The 17293-nt window shown below is 37.2% G+C and overlaps 1 protein-coding gene across 1 annotated transcript in view; it reads left to right on the plus strand.

Moving 5' to 3' along the window:
- The window catches only part of NPHP3 (nephronophthisis 3 (adolescent)), a 27765-nt gene extending 10700 nt beyond the window's left edge, over positions 1-17065 (plus strand). The window contains exons 10-27 of the mRNA XM_010007590.1: positions 793-896; positions 1413-1527; positions 2393-2536; positions 3057-3154; positions 3634-3736; positions 4343-4425; positions 5381-5519; positions 6312-6476; positions 6990-7087; positions 7899-8021; positions 8369-8558; positions 8701-8942; positions 9349-9424; positions 10530-10657; positions 12782-13022; positions 14912-15037; positions 16237-16352; positions 16554-17065. Coding sequence (XP_010005892.1) covers positions 793-896; positions 1413-1527; positions 2393-2536; positions 3057-3154; positions 3634-3736; positions 4343-4425; positions 5381-5519; positions 6312-6476; positions 6990-7087; positions 7899-8021; positions 8369-8558; positions 8701-8942; positions 9349-9424; positions 10530-10657; positions 12782-13022; positions 14912-15037; positions 16237-16352; positions 16554-16734 — 2472 coding nt within the window. The 3' untranslated portion in view covers positions 16735-17065. The remainder of the gene's footprint in view (positions 1-792; positions 897-1412; positions 1528-2392; positions 2537-3056; positions 3155-3633; positions 3737-4342; positions 4426-5380; positions 5520-6311; positions 6477-6989; positions 7088-7898; positions 8022-8368; positions 8559-8700; positions 8943-9348; positions 9425-10529; positions 10658-12781; positions 13023-14911; positions 15038-16236; positions 16353-16553) is intronic.
- The last annotated feature ends 228 nt before the right edge of the window (positions 17066-17293 follow it).

Below are 17293 nucleotides of genomic sequence, written 5' to 3' on the forward strand. Positions count from 1 at the left end.
CTTGGAAGGTGATACCACAGCTTATTTGGGCAATATTTCTTGATGTTACAATGCAACATAATAATGCAGTTTCTGTATTACTGTATTTAAATTGTTAGTACATCTGTTTACTAGCACAGTTTATTATTTTACTTCACTAGTGATGTATTTGGTGGGTTGGAGGATTGTGCCATCTTCACTACATACCAGAACAGTAAAAAAATAGAACATTATTGGAAAAAATTCCTACGTGTATCTTAACATGACTTGATTTCTATTTTGCAAACAAAATATTTCTCCCAAGTACATGAGGGGTGAGTTTTGGTTTTGTCATCCTGAACTCTACAACAGTTTCAGCAGTCATGTGGTGAAAGGAAGTCTTACTTTTGTGTGCTCTGTGCCTCAAAATATCATGCAAGGCAGATGGCAACTTTGAAGGCATAGTCCTGGCAGCCATATCCAATGCAGTGGAATAGTAAGGGGAAAGGGATGGGAAGAGGCTGAACAAACATAGTGCCGAATTGCTTTACTGTGGTAATAGCAGTTTATGAGCACTGAACGTTTTTATTAAATAAGAGTTTTGAAAAAAATGTTTCTAATTATTTTACACTTTCTTTTAAAGATAGAATACTTTCTGTGGTTTTAAGTGTTTCATTAAAAAAAATATTTCCATTTGTATTATCTTGCATCTCTGTAGTTATTCCCTTTAATAAATCTGTACATGCATTTTGTGTCTAGTTGGTTTACAATACCAAGCACTATATTTCTTACTTAAACAGTGGAATATTTGTGATGGTTGTTTCTTTTTTATAGTATTTTGAACGTCTAAATGACCTAGTAGCAGCACCAGCACCAATTCCACCTCTGCTTGTATCAGGAGGACCAGGCTCTGGGAAATCTCTCCTTCTGTCAAAATGGTAGTTTAAACTAATATATTTGTTTTAGTTAATGAAATTTAAGAAAACTTGTGTTTCATTTTGTTTCAAACATCATATCAGTTTAATTAGAGGTAAAATGGGAGTATTTACAAAGCATGGAAGTTCTTGAAGCATCCTGGAAGGACTTTTAATAATTGAGTAGCTAATTCCATTTGGACTGCTTTTAACAACTCCCTGACTCCAGTTGCGACACCATAAAGATAAATTTATAGTGTCATTACTTCTTAAAAACTTAGTGTCATGTGACTGTCCAGTGCTAGGAAGGGCACTTGTTAATGACTGTCTGTGCTGGGGAGAGCAAAAGTGGGATCTGACATGAAGAGTTCAATTATAGCTCAGGAAATGTCTATCCTGCTTTGTAAGATAAATACAGAACACCTATGGCTCAGACACCCTTATCTCTTTGGCAAAACTGGTTGTTTTTATTTGAGATATATTTGCAAAATTATAGTCTGTTAAGTGCTTTTTGTTGTTTTTTTTCACTTCTCTCATTAGGATTCAATTGCAACAAAAGCATTCACCAAATACTCTGATCCTTTATCACTTTGTTGGAAGGCCCATGTCTACTAGTTCAGAATCTGCATTGATAATTAAACGCCTCACTTTAAGGGTAAGCTGCATTATTACATACCCTGTGTTGTGTGATTCATTGGAAAGTGCCAGTGTGTGTGTGTGAAAAGATAAAAATCCCAACAGATTCTTCTACATAAGTGAAGAGTAGTACAAATGTAAGGCATTACAGAATGGGTAGAGTCAGATCCTGTGCAGTGAATGGAGATCAATTAAATAACATCTCTGGGATATTCGTAATAGTGGACATTAGCGCTTATACTTTGAGTGACCTACATTGATGGCTTGTAAAACCACATGAGCTTCTTCGAAAATTTTCTACCATCTGGCCAGTGAGAGAGACAGGTGGCATGTCTTCTGTCAGTGTGCTCTGAAACCTGAGGCTGTGTTCACTAGTTGGCGCCATGTTCTTCCTAGGCTTGTCTCCTATGTTCATTTAATTTTTTTAAATTGTGTGTTAGATATATGAGGAATAAGTGTGGAGTCTTTTTTTGCCAAGGTCTGAGGTTTCCCTTTCCTTCACAGGGTTGCACTAAGGACCTCACCTTTAGGACCAAAACCTTTAGAAAAAGGAAATAAATTGTGCTGTTCTTGCAAATTTCTCATGTATTTTAGATATGTGCCCATTTAGCCTGTACAGCTTATAAGCCCTTTAGTTTCCTTGTTTATTGTGTAAACTCAGTTTATCTCTCTAGAATTAACACAATGAGTTCAAGAAATATTTCTTGTTCTGCATATGCCAGTTTTCTGCATATACTAGGAGAGAATCCTGTGTGAACTTAACTAGAAAAATTGCCCCAAAATCAGATTAATTTTTTTCCCCCTCTCATGTCTACAGAACTTCTTCCAACTATCCTAGTTGATTTTTAAGGTCAAATTTGTTATACATGTTCATAATTCTGCAGCTTATGCAACACTCGTGGTTAGTGTCACCTCTAACGTTGGATCCAGCTAAACTTCTGGAAGAGTTTCCCCGCTGGCTGGAAAAGCTTTCTGCACGACACCAAGGCAGCATTATTATAATTATTGATTCTATTGACCAAATACAGGTATGTTTTCAAAATACTTGCCATTTATCAGTCTAAATGAAGCCTTAAATATTGTAATAGGTTCAACTGTACCTATGTAATAGAAATGTTAATGTTTGCTCTAAAAGAGCACACGTAGATGTGTTAAAATAAGTCTTCCATTTTTATAGACAAAGTTTGTGTTGGGTGGTTTTGTTTGGGTTTATTTTCCTAAATTTATTTTAACACCTTAATTTTTGAGCAGCCCAGCTATTTATCCAGAGGTTCGGGGCTGTGAACTGACTTACTGGGCCTGTAAATAGCCTGGTCTTTGATGTGATTACTTCAACAGTAACATTCTGTCTGCTTTAATGTACAGTCATGCTGATACATATAAATAGGTCATTTAGTACTGTTTCAAGAACAAAAGCTTGAACAAGTTTTAAGGACACTGGAGAATATAAGGCTCCTTTCACTGAGCTATGCAGTTAATGAAACCTATCAATTTCTGGCATTTCTTTTGAAGAACCTTTGTATTAAGTAACCCAAATTTGTTTTTAAGCAAGCTGAGAAGCATATGAAATGGCTGATAGATCCACTGCCAGTGAATGTGAGAGTGATTGTATCAGTGAATGTAGAAACGTGTCCACAGGCTTGGAGGTATGTTGTATTTCTGAGATGTTTCAAAGTAGCCTGGGTTAGAATTACTGCTCCAAGTGGCAGTTACTTGTTAAAGAGCAAACAGCCAGATTTGACAAGACCTGGATATTTAATAGGATAAGGTTTTGCAACCATTGAGGACAACCAAAGTGCTGTATTACAACTGCAGTGAAGACGGATTTTGGCTGTTGTGAAACTGGATTTTTGTTTTACAGTGTTTGCTCTATCTGCTTCACTGTGAAAGAGTCAGGTGCACATCGAGAGCTTCAGTACTGTCTTGCAGATCCAGGATAAGACTAAGAGTAGACATTTGGCTTGTGATGACAGTAATTTCTTAGTAGCAGGGTACAGCTTCAATTACTGCTTTGATACCAACCTTAAAAAGCTCTGGAACTTGGATGTCTTTTTTTTTTTTTTTTTTTTTCTTTTGTGTGCTATGTAGTAAGTTCTGAATATGATTTTGTTCTCTCTTACCAAAGGTTGTGGCCCACTCTTCATCTTGATCCACTGAATTCCAAAGATGTTAAATCTCTCATTAGTGCAGAATGTGACTCTGCAAATGTTAAATTGACCAAAGAGCAGGTATGTCTGCTGCAGTTCTTCTAAAGTACCTTACTGTAGTGTAACTTTTAATAAAAATACGGAAAGAGTAAATAAGCCCAACTGCCCAAGTGTTATATTTAGCTAACTAAATGCCACTGTTCAAGATAGCATGTGGCATGAGTATTTTTTTACCCCATGGCTCATAGCACCAAAACACAGATGGAATAGCATAAATTATTAACACAAAAACAGTACTGTTGCACATACTGCTGCAAACTTCTTATTTCATTTTAGAATAATAGAAGGTTTACTGTTGCATCATACTCTAACAGTGATTGGCTAAGTGGGGAAAAATATTTTACCTCTTTGCCTTGGAAACTGATTTGGTAAGGTAATCCTCATCTTTAGAGACACAAGGGTTAGATTCTAACTCTTTTAATCTTATATTCAAAAGGAAACTTTCACTCAAATGCAGCTCCATCTTGAAAAACATGCAGCATATTGTGCAATAGTTATCATGTCATTGTCTTCAGATGTTATAGATAGAAGCTCATGTAGAACTTATATTTTCTTGTCAAGCAATGAACATTTTATTATTATGGTTAATTTTGTCTTGGCTCAGAGATTTTGTTTAAAATGTTGTAGGAGAAGAAGCTTGAGAGACATTGTCGTTCAGCCACAACTTGCAATGCTTTGTATGTCACTCTTTTGGGCAAAACCATTGCTTGGTAAGTAGAGGTGATCTTGAGATTATTATGCTGGTGACTAGATGTGTTCAAGTAGGTTTGTTAGTATTTTGAAATATGTTAATTTAACGTAGAATGAATCTTGTTAAGAAAAACATACCAAGGTTTCCCCCTTCAGTGACTATAAATACAGTGGGAAGAAAAATCAGAGAGTATATAATCACCATTTGGATATGAAGTGAATCCAAATAGTTTTCAGCTCTTCTGTTGGTGTGTTGTTTTGTATTGTTTTGTTTTATGTAGTTCTGCTTTCTGGGTATGTCAGTTGCTTCAATGCTTTTTAAAGGTATTTGAAGAATGTTAATATTGTTTTGTTAAACAGTTACATTCAGTTGTATTTACTGAAGTACCAGATAGTTTGCCTCAGATTTTTAAGGCTAGAAGAAGCTCAGCAACTGTTTAGCTTAAAATCCTGCATATGTTATTACTTAATAACTGCATTGGTTTCTTATTAACCTAGACTTCATCTTGTTGAGAAAGACACATTTTTAGCTTAGAGAGTCCCAGAAGATGATACACTGGTTGATAATTTACTCTGAGTGACTGATTTTCATTATTTTTTGTTTCTGTTTTATGTTGTAGAATAATTAATTGCTCCTGAAAACATGATTTGTAAATGCATTAAATGGAAAAGCAGCATGTGGTTATATCTTTATCCAACCTGATGCTCTTATTCTGTACTACTAGAGGAAAGAACACTGCAATGTACTTTTTTAAGATAAAAATATTGCATTTCTTTAGAAAGGTCAGACAGTGTGACAGAAGGTGGATTCAGGAATGCACCTCATCTGTGTTAAATCTCACCAGGTGCTGCACACCTTTTAAACCCAGTAGGAATTCAGAGTGCTTTTGAGATCAAGCTCTTCAGTAGTTTCAATTAATCATACTCAGCCAAATTTAATGTGCCAAATCATGCCCTTTTTGTCCTTCTGCTCAGTGTTGGAAATACAAGAAATATTGATGAAACCCTTCAACAGTGTTTTCAGTGTCAAGACACAGTGTCACTGTACAGGCTTGTTCTGAGATCAATTCAAGAATCATTGCAGAGTGATAAAGAGAAAGGCCTTTTGAGAGAGGTAAGCAGAGAATGCACCACTGTTTCCACAGGCAATATATATTCTTTCTGGTAAGGAGTTTTTCTTACATTGAAAGTACACATACATTTATGTTGGTTCATAGGTATAATGCAAAGATTACTGTGTTATTAGTACAGAAGGGACAATCTTATTAATCTAATTGTATCTGTTGCATACTTATGGAACATACATCTGCTTTGTGTTAAATTTCAAGTCATTGTCTCACATAACAGAATTTACCCACTGTGATGTGATACAGAACTTGCACTCTGTGCTTATCACTACCCTGATCCAATGATTAACTATGCTGAGCATAGTAAACATAATCAAAACATGGTAACTTGTGAATATGGGGCACTGCTTATTAGATCTCTGATTCCTGTTCCTACCCTTACAGAATTTCCCTGTTGTTTGAAACATTTTATGATTAGGACATAATAACTCAGTAATTCCTACAAGCTTGTTGATGCTGACAGCGTAAGACTTTCAGCATATTTTTCTTAAATGGAAGTTCCCTATGACAATGGAGTTATTTTACAGGGAAGTCTTAAGGAGCCATATGTTTGTCTCAGAGAGTCTCATTTGGTGGTTTATCTATTAGATTATTAATCCATTAGCACTAAGGGCTGTTATTTGAGGACCAAAGAGGGGAGGGGTTTGTGTAGGCAGGTTGGTTGTTTTTTTTCCTTGGCAGATAAGATTATACACAGTATTTTTCTTGGAAATTCAGTGAAACTAAGCTCTGCAGCAAATATTTCTAACTGTGTAAAATAATTTTCCTGCTTTATGCAGATCCTGTGTGTCATTGGAGTTAGCCACAATGGTGTGAGTGAGTCAGAGCTGATGGAACTTTATCCTGAACTGTCCTCTGCCGTGTTAGCCTCACTCGTTCACAGCCTGCACAAAATGTGTTTGCTGACATATGGCTGTGGTTTACTGAAGTTCCAGCACCTCCAGGTAAATTTTGTATTTCTAAACACGTACAAGTGAAACTCTACCCTCTAAGCACCTGCTGGCTTTGAGATAAGTTCTGTTGTTAACTAGGGAGGCCATGATATGTTTGTGTTTGCTCATCCATTTTCCTTAACACCTAGTCTGATATTAGTATCACCTTGAAAACTACTAGAGCTATGATATCAGTATTGGGCAGTACTGTTCAGCAATTGAAAACCTGGCATTTACAACCTTCAGAAATTTCTGATCTTTTAGTTGTTAATGCCATGTGTCCTTGGAAAAAAAACCACAACAAAACAACCAAAAAAGAACACAAGCAGAATTGAAGGAGAAGGGAATATTATCTGACTAAGCAGAGCTTTGGTCTAATTAAAGACAGTCTGTTTGTATTGCCTTTGTCATCATTGTCAGTACTACAATAAGAAACATCTTTCAAGAAGAACTCTTTCATAGCACTCTGTGTATCACCAGCACTTACTAAACAACCTAAATGCTCTCAATTGTACTCTCTTTAAGGCTTGGGAGATGGTGAGACTAGAGTATATGGAAGAAGGTGAAAAAGTTATTTCTACCTATAGGCAAAAACTAGTGGAGTATTTCACCATGCAGCTAAGGTAGGTCAGAATTCCACAATATGTGCTAAATTGCAGACTTTATGCCTCATGGATATTTTTGTTTTCTTCATATAGCTCTTTGACTCTGTTTAGTAAATTATAATGGCAAAATGCAAACCCCTAGTTGTCAGTTCAGCAATTTATTATTCATATGTTACTTTTTAACGTTGGAAAAGATTGAGGACTGTGGAGTGGAATAAGCATACAGTAGTTATCATGTGAGAAGGTAGAGTGTGAATTTATACCACATCAAATATTTTGTGGTAACTGACCCCATGTGGATTTTTAACTCCCTGTAAATCCGAGGACATTTGAAGTTGTTTGGAACTTGAAGAAGTAACAGAAGACCACTTGAGTTGAACAAGTAATCAGCAGGCACACAAGAGGAGGTCAAACATATACAACTTGAAAAATGAGTTGTAATTACAATCCTGACTTGGTGTGTCCCAGCTGTGTTACTGTGTACTGCTCTTCAGAGCATCCACTGATGAGTAGCAGAAAGCCAGGAGGGCCACAGTACCCCAGGCAAAGGAGTTGCAAGGGACAGCGGGCTGCTGCAGGGTCCAGTCCTGCTAGCAGGAACAGATTAACCCAAATGGGAGGGAGGAGCAGCTTCCTGTGGGGCAACTAGGGATTCCAGCACCCACTGAGGTGAAATTAAAATGAAGATGTAAGAAAACGGAGTACATGGGTCTTATAGTTGTCTGTTTAGACATTCAGGTATGGCAGTTGTATGCTAGCCTAGATTTCACATCAAATCATTGCATTCTCTTAGACGTCTCAGAGTTTTTATTTACTTTTATTTCAACAGTCGAGACCGAGTGACTTGGAGAAGTGCAGATGAACTTCCCTGGCTCTTCCAACAGCAGGGTGATAAGCAAAAGCTACATAAATGTCTTTTGAACCTCTTTGTATCCCAAAACCTTTACAAAAGGTACAAAGGTAGCCACTGCTTTGTCAGTTACTAACATTTCAAAGCAATTTTTTGTTAATATAAATCAGAAAATTACAGGTAAAGGTTAAAGGAACTTAGATAGTAGAGGCTGAAATGCAAAATGCTGTTGTCCTATAAATAATGTATTTTTTCTATTCTGTTACACCTGGGGGTTGGTAAAGGGGTAGATACTACTGTTGAACAGCATTAGTCTCCATGGATTGTCACTGTCGACAGTGTAACAAAGACAAAATTAATGCATATGGCCCCTTTCTTCTAAGCTAGTATCAATCTGAATAGAGAGGCATCAGAGATAAGATGAGCTTCTTATTTCCTTGTTAAAACAGGGGACATTTTGCAGAATTGCTGAGTTACTGGCAGCTGGTTGGGAAAGATAAGAGCTCTATGGCAGCTGAGTATTTTGACTCTCTGAAAGAATATGAAAAAAGCTGTGAGGGAGAGGAAAGTATGATCTGCCTGGCTGATCTTTATGAGACCCTGGGACAGTTTCTTAAAGACCTAGGTCTTCTCAGTCAGGTAAGTACATTTAGAGATTGTTATAATAGCAAGGAGGCAAATGATGCAGAACTCAGTGTGTGCTTTCTGTGGCAGCTGCTAAATTATTGCAGCATAGAGGATGCTGCCTGCTGCCATCGTATTCTTAACTTCATTGTTACAGGCTGTGGCTCCTCTGCAGCGATCTCTGGAGATTCGAGAGACTGCGCTGGATCCAGACCACCCGAGGGTGGCGCAGTCACTCCACCAGCTAGCAGGAGTTTATGTTCAGTGGAAGAAGTTTGGAAATGCTGAACAGTTGTATAAACAGGCACTGGAAATCTCTGAAAATGCTTATGGAGCTGAACATCCTCGAGTAGCCCGTGAACTTGATGCACTTGCAACCTTGTACCAAAAGCAGAACAAGTAAGCTTAACTACACTGGTATTTTTCTGTCATGTGGAGTTGGTACAAAAATTGCAGTGAGGGTTTTCTTCCTGAAGCTAGACTATTTCTTTGGTTCTGTTTTAGAGTTTCATAATTTCCCATGCAACTCGGAGCATCCCCTATGTATTCTTGTAGCAGGCCACCTAGTAGAGACCAACTTTGGGCTTAGTTTTCCAACAAACTTCTAACAAGTTAGAGATAAAGGAAGAACATTGTCTTGTCTTAAGCATTGTGTTTATTTTTATGCTTGACAAAAAGCATGAATTTCTTCAAGATTCTTAAATTCTTCTCAGATTCATATTTTCAAGTAACTGAGAATCTTTCCAGAGTACCCAGTGATGCTACACTTGGCATTCTTTCTAACATTGTAAGTAACTGTTTTCAGATATGAACAAGCTGAACAACTGAGGAAGAAGTCCTTCAAGATACGCCAGAAGGCAGCAAGGCGGAAAGGCAGTCTGGTAAGGAAATGTTTGGTATTTGGTACAAATGCAGGGAATGTTGCTTCTCTGCTAATCTGATGCTCAAATGCTTTTGGGAGTTGAGGTCTTAGGTAGTGAAGTAGCCTAACAGCAGCTTTGGCAACTCCCCTTTCAACTCACTGGAGATGCAGAGGAATCAGTACGACTGGTATGGAATTGAGAGAGGTGGAAAAGAAGTAAGTGGATATATACATTTTGGGGGTGCAGAATTACTGCTGATAGAACTGGCTGTCAAAATAGCAATGGAAAAAGGTGTTCTCCAGAATAACCAAGGCATTTATCCTACAAATGCTGGTGAACACAGTGCTTGCTGCAATGGATAATCCCAGTAACAATATTAGTTGCCATACCAAGTTTTTCTCTCTTCTTCTTCTGTGTGTTTCAGCTACAGAGTTCCTCATGCCATTCATGAAGTAAGGGTTTGCTTGTTAGGTAGTGCTTGTACTGTAAGAGTTCAGCTAGTAGCTCCAGAGATCTAGCTGTACCTCTAATGAAAGTAGTGAAAAAACAGCAAAATGTTGCTATTTCCACAGTGCTTAAATATAAATAAATTTGGATCATGAAGGTTTTGTCCATTTTTTTATAAGTTCTGTTGCAGAAATAAGACTGAAAAAATCAAGAATAGGTGGAGCATGTAACAGTGGCTGCATTTTTTACTTGTAATTCACTTTGCATGTAAGTATTAGCTTGGCAGCCTATTTTACAAAGAGCCTTGAGTAATTCTTTATATGTATTTGTGTATGACAGGGTAGGAGATTTAAGTTGATTTTCAGTTTTGAGCTTATAAACCTGTGAGTTTAATTTGAATGGGTTATCTGAATTGCAGAGTTTTGGCAAATTAGCATGTATGATACAGGGAAAACAGAGCTTTAAGACATCACAGTAACTTAAACTTCCTGGAAGCATGTTTGGTGAAATTCACTGCTTAAGCAGAATACCTGTGTGTCATTTATCTTGAAAACAGAATTTAAGTGGGATGCTTGTGCTCTTGTAGTACCAAACAGAGTCCTCTGATTTTCTGTCTTCACTTTTATGCTTAAAAAGTACCAGTGGTTGCCTTACATTATCTTGTGCTTTGCTGTAGTGTGGCTTTGCTCTCCTGCGTCAGAGAGCCCTGCAACTGGAAGAGCTCACATTAGGCAAGGATACACCAGACAATGCTCGAACCCTCAATGAGCTTGGAGTCCTCTATTACCTGCAAAATAATCTTGAGTAAGTTGTATTAAGTATGATACATCCACTGAGTATTGTCATACATCTAAATGGAAGCAAAGCATTGAGAACGAGTGTTAGATGTAGACACATGATCAAATAATCATTACTGTGCCCTTCTTGATTTGTTCTAATTGTAATTTTGAAATTACTGGGAAATTCACTCATATTTTCTAAAGTTGATGCTGTTAGCAGTGTGAGTATTCACCAAGTCATTGCATTTCCTGCCTTCAGAACTGATGTTCCACAATTAAATTTAACCTAGCCTTCAGTGGAAATACCAGTTCTCTCTTGAATTTATGACCTCTCTACTCAGCTTCACTATTTTGTGACCATTCTTTGTAGTGTTCATACTTGAACACTTGTAGTGTTCAATACTTGAACAGCAGGATTGTTGTGAAAAAGACTCAAAATGCCAGTATTATAAGAAATCTTGAGTCAAATACTCAGTGTGCTTGTAATCCTCAGGCTCTTACCCTGTTGATCTCTTTAAGGGGAAAAGAGGACAGAGCAGCACAAAGCAGATAGAGATAAGCAGGGGTGCTGAAGAAGGGGAGCAAGAGGGTCAGAGCCCTTCTGATTGCATGGTTGGCCACTCTTCACATAAGCTCCTTTAGTCCACAGCGTAGTCTAAAACTTTGTGTTGTGAGGGTATTGTAAAGTCACCATAAATCCCACTCAACTCAGTCTTTTCAGAGAGGAAAGAAAGTGCACAGCAAAAAATCACAAGAGTAAGTTCTGAAGTGTTTTTATGTTCTTCCTATATCTGGTATTTATGTCACCAGTAGCTGTTGAACCACTACAGAAGGTTGTCATAATTTATGATCTGTGCACACAATGTCTGTTACATTCAGGACTTTCACAGTGACAGAACTGATTTTTAAGTCACACTGAAGTGACTGAACATAAAGGAGTGAAATGTATCTAATCTCATACAAGATAATTTGATATTCCACGTGATTAATATGTAGTTCCTGTGCAACACAACCTGTTGTTAGAGTAACTGCATCTTCACTATTTCATAGGAGAGCAAAACTATGAACTGTTCTAGTGAAGGTTTAAGTTATTTTTGTTGGACGTTTTGTTTGTTCTGAATCACCAAGTCCAAGATTGAAGAATGAAATCAATGACAAAAGAGTGTGTCACGATATTAATGGTTGATTGTGTATGCCACTTCATCCTCTATCCCTTACATAAAGGGAACACATAGACACTTGTCTAAGAACTCCGGAATTGAACCTACCATTCTGTTTATAAATGGTCTTTTCTTCAAAGTGGATTTTTTAATTTGCTAAGATGACCTCTTGGGAATAGTGTCACGCAGAATGTGTGTGTCTATCATGATGGCAAACTGCCTGGTTACCCTGGATGCTACAAATTATTTTGTGGGTTTGTAATAAAGGAACTTATGTAAATTTGTAATGGAATAGTAGTATGCTACTCTAGGGAGATAAAATATGCCCTTTTCATAGGGAAATGCTTGAATGGCGGCATTACACAGAGGCTTTTCTACTTTGTCACTTCTAAACTGATTCTGCTGTGTGACACATGACATATATAATACTAATTCCAGTCTCTCCCTCTTTGGTATGAAAGCTGTCTACTGAACCCTACAATATGTTTTATATTTTTAAGGTTGCTTGAAAAATGTGTGGTGTGTTCTGAACATTTACTTCCTATTCCACTACTGTTGATCCATGGAAGTGCATGACTGGTATGAGGAGATGCCCAGAGAGTAGTATTGTGGTTTTTTAATAAGGAAGGATAACTTGGATATCTGAAGGTGTAGGTTGAATTAAATAAATTAGCAGCTTTTGAAGTAATGTTTGCTGAAATAGGCTAGACTGGCATTTTAGTCCTTTTACAGGGGACAGGAATTTATTAACCAGCTCTCTGTCTATGTTCTTAGTTGGTATGTATGGCAGGACTGTGTCTGGGATGTATAGTTTCTCACTGCATAAATGAATTGCTGATCTGGCCTTTGCTTATTCTGAGGAAAGTCTGTTACCAGGTATCAGTATCTGTGCAGTTTCCAAGGCTGAGTTTGTTCTGTTTCAAACAGCCACATCAGCCTGTATAAATGTTACCAGCTTTAAAATATTGCTGAATGAATGTGTCCTGCAGGACAGCAGAGCTTTTCCTGAAGCGCTCCTTGGTAATGAGAGAGAGAGTCCTGGGACCCGACCACCCAGACTGTGCACAGTCTTTGAACAATCTGGCAGCCTTGTACAATGAGAAGAAGCACTATGACAAGGCAGAGGAACTCTATGAAAAAGCTTTGGACATCAGGAGGAGAGCACTGGCTCCAGATCATCCCTCCTTGGCTTATACTGTGAAACACCTTGCAGTGCTGTACAAAAAGATGGTGAGCATAAGCCTGTTATCTTTTGGCATCACCTAAATTAACTGTGATGCCACGCGTTGTTAACAGTCTTCAATCCAAAAGGAGTGGGGCATGGGAATTTTGCCACATACTAGGGTTCTACACACATGCATAAAGATGTAGTTACACCTCAGTCTGCTTCCAAAAAGCCCGGTAGCTTTTTCAAAACATGCTTTGCTAGAAGAAAAGCTATTTAATGTCTTCAGTGGTCTGCATGCTTATTATTCACCACAAATAATTTCTGATTTGGTTAAAAGCTAGCATTTTGGCTGCAGTGAGGGAAGCTCTTCCCAGCTGTATTTGAGTTCACTATTGTCTGCTACAAGAGTTGGGCAGATGTATCTTGATGAAAAAATAGTGTTTTAGGGTGCAGGAATGTTTCTTTTTACACCATGGCCTTGAACCATACAGTAAACTTGAATAACTTGAAGACTTATACAGGAGATAGTACTGTACAAATAAACTGTCTGGCTAAGCCACCTCTAACTTATCTTGATTTGATGAAAGATGAGTTACTCCCCTGTAAAATGCACTATGGGGAGTAACGTTTTATGAGTATTTGTGTCTGCAGATGGTCACTTGAACCATTCCATATTGTTAATGTAAGAGTGATGTAAGGTTTCCAGCTGTTGAACCAAGATCAAATTCAGAGGCTGACAATATTTTTCTTTTATATTTTCTACATTATACCACTCTTCAAGGAGAAGAGGGTCCTTGAAGATGACCTCTTGGATCAAATGCTTCTATGTTTTCTCCGTTATGGTTACCTCCTATTATGTGCTTGAAATTGTTTTAGGTAACATTCTCTGCCCACTTCAGCTTCTAATTTTCATGCTGCTGGAAACTGCAAAAGTATTCAATATTTGTGTCAAACAGCTCTTTCCTAGTTTGAAGGAGCACAAATTAAAATTCATAGTAAACTAATGACACAGGGAAAAGTGGAGGAAGAAAAGGGGAAGGAATCTGATATAGAAAACTGAAGTTTTTTATAAATAATTATTTATTCCAGATGAATTGCTGATAATCTTCAAACTGTGGCAAGGTAATGCTTTGAAAAAGTAAGGAGAAAATGTTATTTGTATTTTGCAATTACAGTGAACCATTTTTCAATGGAATTTTCAGTATTTAATTTCTAATTGCTATTAAATATGAGCATTCACATTCTAATAACAGAAGCTTAAACATACTTCTGAAGTATATCCAGTTAATACGTGAACAGATGCAAATTTGGAGGAAAACAGATTTGCTGGGAAAATAATGTAAAACTGGCTGGAATATGAGAGGGGTATTTTAGAGGAATGGAGGTAAAGAAGCCAGATTCTCAATACGGTGAGTGAGAAGCAACAGACACTTGAAATTACGTTGGCCACTGTGGGGCTGTTCCAAAGAGGGTGGTGTGAACACAACTTCAGTGAGCAGCAGAATGCTCAAAAGTTAAGGCAGCTACATTCCTGTTCCCATATCACCAGTAAAACTAAGTCCCTTTAGGACAAAAAATGAGATCTGTGCTCTCACTTATGGCAGGATGAGGAAATCCAAATTGAGAGAATTATTTGGGTAAAAATACAGCTGAAAAGGTTTTTTAAGAGCCTTTTCCATGAGACTCTTGGGGGGGAAATTAGAAATAGACATAGCTGAGAAATACATTAACACATAACCTTATAGTTAAATATGCTCATTTTTTTTAATTAGGTCCTATTACATGTTCATGATAAACAATCTGTGCAGAATATAACTACAAATTAACCAAAATTAAGATCTTATTCTAGAAGCAGTTACATATTTTCCAGGGTTTTTTGTTTAAAGTAGGTTTTACTGTTGCCATTTTGACACAAGAGAACAAAATACTTTTTTTTTCCTGGTATTTCTAGGGAAAACTTGACAAGGCTGTTCCTCTCTATGAACTAGCAGTTGAAATTCGACAGAAGTCATTTGGCCCAAAACACCCTAGTGTAGCAACTGCTTTGGTGAATTTGGCTGTCCTTTATTGTCAGATGGTAAGTTTTTTCATGTTGTACATATTTATTATTCCTGTCTTAGATTTTTTAAATTATTTGTACCTAAATGATACTGAAGAAAATTGATCACAATGAAAAGGCAGTATCCTTATAGGGCCTGCAACTTCTTCAGTTCCATTTTAAAAATGGATATTTGGCAAGGAAAATGTAGGCAGGGAACAGGTAATTGCTGTGATTGGTATTTCACAAGAACACTCGGGCTAATTGCTGTTGAGGTAATTCAAAATGGCCATGTTTTGTAAGACCAGAGCTGGAGTACAGCATTTTCAGTGATATGGCAGTTACCACAGTATGATACACCACAGCTCCCACACTGATGTGGAGGGAAACATAATCCTTTGAAATTTATGTTCCTGAACAAAGAATGCCCACTTCAATCAATCAACTGCAACTCTGTGTAACTAAAAATCTGAGAAGGCTGAATACTTCCTAGTCCACAGCCCACATGAGATTCAAAGGAGTTGCAGTCAACTTGACAAATTCCTTATTTAGCATCAATAGGAATGAGTTGTAGTGGTTTCCTTGTTTTGTGTATCTGATTTTAAACAGGGAGTAAAGCTTCCTTGGGTAAAATTAAAGAGCATTTGATAACGTAAAACTTTCAGGACTGAGATTTTCAAAACTGCTTAAGTCCATACTCTAATTATTATAATAGTTGGAAATGCATTTGCAAGTACAAACCAATTGTTTCAGTACTTAAAGGGTGACTACAAAGAAGATGGAGACTCCCTGTTTACATTAGGCCTTACAAGACAAGGCATAATGGGCACAAGTTGCTTCTGGGGAATTCTGATGGGACACGAGGTAAATTTTTCACCATGAGGACAATCAAACATTGGAATAGTCTCCTAAGGGTAGTGGTAGATTTCTCTACATGGGACAGTTGTAAGTCTCAGCTTGACAGGGTGCTGAGCCATCTCATAGAAACTATAGTATTACCTGGAAAGGTTGGACCAGATGATCCTTGAGGTCCCTTCCAACATGGCATTCTATGATTCTGTGAATTGTTTTGACAATCTCAATTATCATCCTCATTTGTCAAGAGTAGTGAGGACTTGGAACACATTTGTGGTTAAATATACATGACTTTGTATCTAGGATGTGTTGATACTATGTTCAAAAAAAGAACAGCAAATGTAATGTACATCTGTAACAAACAACTTTTCTACTACCCAAAGAAAAAGCAGATTGAAGCTTTACCTCTTTATGAACGTGCTTTAAAGATTTATGAAGACAGCTTTGGTCAAATGCATCCTCGTGTGGGGGAAACTCTGAAAAACTTGGCTGTGCTAAGGTAAGATTATATGCTTTAGCCCTATAAAAGTGAATTACTGTAAAAATTACTAGATGAGACAAAACATCCTGGATTTGTGTATTTATTAGGAAAGTAAAGAGCCTTAAGTACACTTTGTTGAGAGCATAGTGTGCATTTCAATTTAAATTGAGAGAATTGTTTTATTTGCTTGTTTCAACTTTGTTTTACTCTTCTCCAAAGCTATGAAGGGGGAGACTTTGAGAAGGCAGCTGAACTTTACAAGAGAGCTATGGAAATAAAAGAAGCAGAGACTTTGTTGATAGGTGGAAAAGCAACTTCTCGACACTCATCCAGTGGAGATACATTCAGCTTAAAAAGTGCATTATCTCCAAACATTTTCCTGGAACATGGACAAAGGTGATACAAACCAACTTAAAGAAAAGGCAATCTCTCTTGCTATTTTAAAGCAGACATAAAATTATTAAGAAAATCTAGTTTTCCTAGGATAATGTACTATTTTGGGTCTGACACCTGTCTTCCTGAATGACAGGGAAATAAATGTTAAAAGCTTGAAATCCTTCCACATTACTTTTGCAGACTGTATGGTACGAAGTGAGCTGCTTTAATTGTATATAGATATGCATATTAGTTACTAGATCAAGTTCTAGCTAATACCAAAAAACGTGGATTTGATACCTCTTACTCCAAGTGCCAGGATTGTAATAAATCAAGTTGAACCAATTGTATATATTCTATAGGGTAGTTCTTATTTCTGTTGTAGTAGCCTGGCTTAGAGCATTTGTATATTTTTGTTTCATCAATCATTTCTGCCTTTTCAAATGCTTTTAAAGTTGCTAAAGAGATGGTAAATTTGAAGAAGTAAAAATACCATTCCACCCAAAGCTTTACCTTGCAGGGCTTTCAGCACACAGATTCAAGGGACTTGTGCAAAAATAATTGGGAAGCTAATCTATCTAAAA

Source organism: Chaetura pelagica, unplaced genomic scaffold (assembly GCF_000747805.2).
Source record: "Chaetura pelagica isolate M959 unplaced genomic scaffold, ChaPel_1.0 scaffold10, whole genome shotgun sequence".
In the NCBI taxonomy this organism is placed as follows: Eukaryota; Metazoa; Chordata; class Aves; order Apodiformes; family Apodidae; genus Chaetura; species Chaetura pelagica.